This window comes from Pungitius pungitius, chromosome 3 (assembly GCF_949316345.1).
Source record: "Pungitius pungitius chromosome 3, fPunPun2.1, whole genome shotgun sequence".
NCBI classification, from domain to species: Eukaryota; Metazoa; Chordata; class Actinopteri; order Perciformes; family Gasterosteidae; genus Pungitius; species Pungitius pungitius.
The window spans coordinates 7,833,558-7,840,353 of NC_084902.1; the positions used below are offsets into that span (position 1 = coordinate 7,833,558).

At 39.5% G+C, this 6,796-nt stretch overlaps 1 protein-coding gene across 1 annotated transcript in view; it reads left to right on the forward strand.

The window, feature by feature from the left end:
* Positions 1 to 3,291, forward strand: part of LOC119214508 (cGMP-inhibited 3',5'-cyclic phosphodiesterase 3A-like) — a 31,505-nt gene extending 28,214 nt beyond the window's left edge. Inside the window, exon 15 of the mRNA XM_037466314.2 lies at positions 51 to 3,291. Coding sequence (XP_037322211.2) covers positions 51 to 364 — 314 coding nt within the window. The 3' untranslated portion in view covers positions 365 to 3,291. The remainder of the gene's footprint in view (positions 1 to 50) is intronic.
* The last annotated feature ends 3,505 nt before the right edge of the window (positions 3,292 to 6,796 follow it).

The window sequence follows — 6,796 nt, forward strand, 5'->3', positions numbered from 1 at the left end:
GGCCAACTTTCCCAGGATTTTTGTCTAACTCTTGGCTCTGTGTCCGGCAGAGGAAAGAGAAACCAAAAAGGTGAGCCGGAGGAAAGTGTTCTGCCAGATAACACAACATATTCTGGAAAACCACGAAATGTGGAAACGAGTCATTGCTGCAGAGGCCAAGGAAGAAGCGGAGAACGGAGACCCGAACGGCATCGGCAGCCCGACTGATCCAATCCCGTCCATTCACGAGGAGGAGGAGGAGCAAGCAAGCAAAGAGGAGTCCGTCGACGGTCTTGATGGGAGCGAAGAGGTGCCGACTATAGAGGAAGAAGAAATCCTTCCGCAATCAGAGACCTCAGGGGAAAAAGAGGAGGATTCAGAGTGACATTATGAACTTTGACCTCCTAGAACTTGGAAATTGAACGTTGTTCTGAAAATGTTTGTTTCTTTCTTAACTAAACTCTTGATATGGTAGCCAGCACATCACTTTGACACAACACTGTAGAAGATCTTTTGGGTAATATGTGCCTAACAAAAACTGGGAGGACAGGGATGATGCATGCCCAGTTCATCTGATGAGAAGAGAGGCCCAAGAGCTGATGTGACACACAGTAGTAGTAGAAGAAGAAGAAGAAGCAGAAGCAAAATGAGAATGATTGGGACTGCGCTTGTTTTTTTTGTTTTTTTTGATGTGGTATTCGTTTTGGTCCCGGATGCGCCGCGCCCTGCCCTCACCCAGGCCGCCCGCGCCCACGCTCAGATTCACCCTTCACCAGTGAGTAATACACTGTCACCCTCCCGACCGCCTTTTTTGAGTTTCTCCCGCGTCCATCGGCACACTGTAGGGCCCACCCAGCTGGTTAAGGATGTGCAACAGGTCCTTTTCTCTTTTAAGACAATGGGATGAAAGCCGCACGGAAAAAGCTGCGTCCACTAAGGCCCAGCCGTGTGGAAGGAGAGGGGTGGGGAAAAAAAACAGGGGCCAGCTGTAGTCCATTGTGTACACAAACGTACCCCGGGACGTGCTGCACAGATACAAACACACATGCAGCGACTGTAGAAACACGATTCTCTCGCTCAGATCAGAACCCTGTTGCTCTAAAGGCTTCAGAGCATTGTTTCATGGAAAACAATGTTGGGACTTGGGTTTTCTCAAAGTCAGCCCAGCACAGCTACACGTTTCCAGGGCACGTAACTCAGGAAGGCAGAAACCCGTAGAGAAAATGAAACAAAAAGGGGCACTCGCCTGTTTCCTTCCCCCATTTTCTTGCCGCTGCTTCAAGATTTTCTTTCCCTGATATTTGCGGCACTACTTGTTTATTTACAAGTCCACTAAGACATGCGATCTCCTTTCCGAAGTACAAAGGACCCACAAGAGAAACTAGATTAGTGATCACATTATGCTGTATATCACAGTTCATTTTGTGAGATCATAATCCTTTCATAATTGAATCATGTTTAACTCTACACAGCTAATAAGGTAAGGTTCACTTTTCTAAGAAAATATAATCTTTGTCCACATTTTCGCCACTTTTCCTACTTGTGCCAACTTACGTTTATAGTAATATACTCAGCATTGGCAATAAATATCTCTTCTTTGCAATAACATTTATAGCCTGGTATGTAGGTCAAATATTTTAGAGAGTTAAGTAATCCCTTAAGCCAGGCCCAGGCCAGAGCTGATTCACACCTCCAAATCAGACATTTACATTAATAGGCATAAAGGAAAACGCTTCCCTGTGGAGCCCACTGCCATCCAGGAAGATCTCAATCACATCCAAATCACTCAAATTTTATAAAGTCAAGTGCTGTTAACTGTGATAAGAGTTTTCTCCATACTGGGGAAATTACAGACAGCAAATGGAAAAGCCAGAATGAGAGAAGTACAAATTTTACTTGCTGAAAAGGAGATAATTACGCTTTCTACAGAAACATCGCATTGAAAATGACATCTGGATTTTGCATGGTTTCTTTTAAAAGACGGCCGTGCAATAGGGCAAAAGATCATATAGGTCAGCTGACCTCGTTTTTTCCCCTTTGTAGTCCTTACTGACGATGAAGTGTACGGGTTAACAAGCTCTTAACCTCTCCTCCTACCTCTTTGATGTCCACAGATTTAGATTGGTGGTGATGGAAAAAAAAGTGTGGACAAGGAGAACAGCCTCAGTAATGTTACTGCTTAATGAAAGAAGCAGGAGGAGAAGGAGGAGCTTCAGGCTTTAGCTCTTTTTCACATTTCAGTAAATTCCATAAGATGTAACTGATTTAAGTTTGGTGAGATTCAAAATCAATTGGTGATATACATGTATATATACACTTGACAAAGGAATGTGAGCATCAATTATCTGTACATTTTATTTCATCTCTGTGGGAAAAAAGTTGTTTGCAACATAACATTTGAAAATCCCAGAAAGAAAAGCCGAGGTTTCGCAGGAGACGACACAACCTCCGGGAATTTGGCTATTTCGTCTCCATGATCATTCAGAAACAAAATAGAAAACAGACATTTGAAGCAATGCGAGCTGCTGAAGGCGGATAAAAGATCGCTGCCTGATGAAAAAAACATGACCAAAATTGAAACAAAACCAGAGCATACGATAGAAAAATAAAAATCTCTCAAGGATACAAAATACTTGCAACGCAACCGGTCTTTTTGACATTATTCAAATACACTCAATAAAAACTGGCAAAGCAATTCATTTATCTGGAGTGTTTGAAGACACTACGTTCTGAACTACTGTGACCCAATTTCTTAACTCAATTAGAGCTAAGCTAACGTTAATACTGTTTAAATCCACAGCTGTATCCATTGCACTATTATCAAAGGTCCATTGTGCAAAGGAGGGCTAAACCGAGCAAGGTAATGCCATTAACTGCTTATTCTCTGTACTTATTCGTACTGCGATGAAAACAAAGCCTGTGCTCACCAAAGCCTGAGCTTTGAGAGGAAAGGCAACGTTTCAACATGGTCAATCAGTTCTTTATTCACGTTAAACATGGAAGACATTAAGAAAAGAGACAGAAGGTTACATTTTTGTGAATAAAAAGAAAAGAAAAAAGAAAACTAGCTCAAATAGAATTTCTTTTTAAGTGGCGAACAGGGAAGTCCTAAGACCTTATGTGTAATAACTGAGATTTAGAAAACTTTTGAAAAACGTTGTTTGAAGAGTGATGCAGAAAAACAGAATGCTGCTCCTTGATAAATAGTTTTAGTAGAGAAGAAGCAGACCAATCACAAATGATCACCAAAGTAAATGATTACAAACATGCAGGAACCCAATATGTCATCACTGAAACCTGAGGACAACGGGGTCATTATGTTCTTTGGCAACAGAGAAAAAGAAAAGGCAAAAGGCTCTCGGACACCTGAATGAGCTGCCAACACAAAGTGCAGCATTTGTAGCTTAAGCAGCCAGATGCATTTGGATTTATCCAAGTCCCCACAATGGACAAAATGTCTTCCACTCGCCTTGCATTGGTTTCGTCGCTACCTGTAGCAGTAGAAACGATTCGGACGCACCAGTTGATACTCGAACTGATCTACACACCTTTGGGTCGTACGAGGCATCGACTCGGCTCTTTTACTTGAGCGTTTTTTTAAGCTCTGTACAGCAAGCATAGTTTTCAACTAGTAGTTATTCTAAAAATAACCAATACTGTAAAATAAAAGCTCTGCAAGCATCCGGCCTCAGGTCAACGACAGGCACACGAGCCCACATGGACGGGCCTGTGCTTCCGCACTGTAAATACCTGGCGCACCATATAGTATATCGAGGCTTCACTTGCAGTCTAATGTGCATACTCTTGCTATGAACTTTTTGCTTATATCTTACATTTGCATGATCCCATGCTCCACCTCAGTGTTTGGGAATTTGTAGACTTCCTTTCACTCCTTTCACTTTATTTGTTTGTTCGGTATGTTTTTTTTCTTTCGGAGAATTGAAAGTTCATTCTGGATCCAGTTAGTCAAATTCCTTCTCAGATTCCTTCCTATTGGTCACTAGAGTGCAGCAATCAAAGAGACTTAATCAAAGCTGTGATAGAATTTGGGGGTTGCTATATTTTTTATTGATGATCCAAAGCTGTTTGTAGCCATTTAGGGTTTTAGAGAAATAACAGAGTGGTCTACTAGTTTTGCCTCAAATCTTCTAAAAACAGGTTTCTCTCGTTTTTCCAATGAAATTAATTGACCGTTGTTTTTTGCCACATATGTTTACTTTACTTTATAAATTATTTCCCACACCAAACTATAGTTTTTTATTAGTATTTCTCTACAGTATAGAATCCTAATCCAAGTGAACATTTGTTGGAATTAATTAATTGATTAGGCTGTTTACTTTTCAACTTGGGAAAAGTAGTGCCGACTTGTAGTTTGTTGGAATTAATGGAAACCAACGGAGGCCTGCAGCAGTTGATAAAATAATCTAAATTTGAACAATTTTGACAAATTTAAACACAGCAACACTGCTTGGAAAAAAAGGTTTAAGCGATTTATGAAAGAAGGAACCACTGGTACAGTCTCACAGTAACTCAACACCATTCTGAGACGCAGTGTGTTACGGAGCACACGTGATGTGGGAATGATCAGAACTTGTCTTTGTTTCACCTGTAAACCCACCAAACATTGATAGAAATCAGCAAACTACAAGCTCAACAACAGAAGATGGTTTTATATCCAAGCCAATGCCAGTGGTTTATTTAAAATGACTATGATAACAAGGGGATTGCTGCACACTGGATTAACTTGCAAACCAAAGAAACTTTTTAAACTATGGATTTTCTTTTTTTGTGATTTGCACAAAATGAGCCCTAAAAGCAGCATTTGTCTCACATCTTATTGTTGGTCGGTATTATCCAAAAACATGGGCAATACGTCTGGATATGCAGATATTTTCTAACAGTTATCTTATGAAAACAAGGCACCATAAAGCAAAATATATATATGATTTTGTTCATCTATAATGGACCAGGACAACCCGTCCTGTCTGTTGTTATTTCACTGCCGTGTCCACAGGCAGCAGCAGCACCTCGCTGCTCTGACTAAAGCTCTTGTAGTTTCTTTTGATCGTTTAATCCAAAAACATTGTTTGTTGTTTCAAACATTTTAATCGTCCTTTGCCATTTTCACATGTATGTGAGTATGTCTTCATTTTTTGAATGCTACATTCATCAGCTTTCCTTTTTTTTGTCAGAAGGGAAACCAAAACAACCTTTTTTTTTCTCTCACCTTGAAAGCAAGAATAACAAGACTGGTATGTTTTTATTTCCAATGGCAGGCGCTTCGCAGGTTCAATTTGTTTCTTCTCTCCAGTATCTTGCACTTAACACATGTAGCAATACCTACAGGATGGGGAATTGTGGTATTCACCAGTATTTGTTTAAGCGGAATATGACATTTTATTTCTAGACATTGAATTTGTATAAAAACATATACTGTACAGATGCAAAAGTATATTATAAGAAAAAACTTTTAGAAAAATATTTATTTTTACTGTTTTTTGTAATTTAGACACAATACTGTAGCTCCTCTATTGCCAGACTTACTGGAAGTGCCTCTCGATAATGTATTACCAAGTAACTATACAATATATTGGGATTATTAGAACCTGTCACTAGCAGAGCAGTGTTGATGTTGTAATGTGAATATTGTTGAATAATACGATTTATAAATGCTGCGCATGTGTTTGTCTGATTCTTTACTCATTTCTCAAAGTATCAGTTTGATTTTAAGACATTTAAAACTAAACGAACGACATTAAATGTTAATTAGTATAGTGAAATGTGAGTTTGACTCCATGTAAGTAGCAGCTGTTGAACCAGTATTTGCTGCCGGTGGTAAGTGACATGTACTCCATATGCCTGCTTCATTTGGCCTCTGCGGCCGTGACCCCCGGCTTTATGTTTCTCCGTTATCTGTGTTTTCTTTTCCAGCCCATGAAACCGTATCTCAGGAACGCGTTGAGGGAATTATTTCAAATTTGGTCCAAACGTCCAGGTGTACTCAAGGATAGACTGATGTGATTGCGATGGTCAGAGGCAACTGTGACCTCACGCGACACGTTTTTTGCGATACTTCAATAAAATATATACATTAAAAATATTTAATGTATATACTGAATGCGTACAAGGTCGAACACTTCTTGGCCTATCAAGTTGTAGCGCTCTAGCTCTATGGGTTTGCAATAAATAATGCTGTTAGATTTAAATGTGTATGCATTTAACTTCACACATGTGTAATATGAGTGCAGCTATGTGAAATATAGTAACACTGCTTTACACGCGATCAAGGGGGAACCCGCACAGTACTGCAGCAAACAGCCTCTGTGGTTGTGGAAACATATTTGCTTTCACAGGTTGAGTTTGGAGAGAAAGGGCAGACAGACCGCCACAAAGGATCATATTAACCATCTGATTTCAAGTAGATCCAAGTGGTAAGTAAGTCACTTTGCAGCATGACGGAGACATTACGGCTGAGCATAACTATTCATCTATTCGTTGTTGGTACAGGACCAACATGTCTATCGGCAGTCTTCCTTCAACTTAAAAATCAAGTTATTTTCAAGAGTTATTTTATTCATTTGAGGGGCTACAATTCTGTCTGCAATCTCCATTACCCACAATGCAGTTGCAACAATTTAGCCTCAAGCGTCTATGAGTTGTGCATTATACTGTTTCTTTAAAACAACAACAAAATGATTAATCATTTTGATCATATTTATGTTCTACAGAATATAGACCAGAATATAGAATACCATTATTTAAATTGAAGATGTTAAAAACATGTAACACTTAACTGGGTGTGTATACTTCATTACCA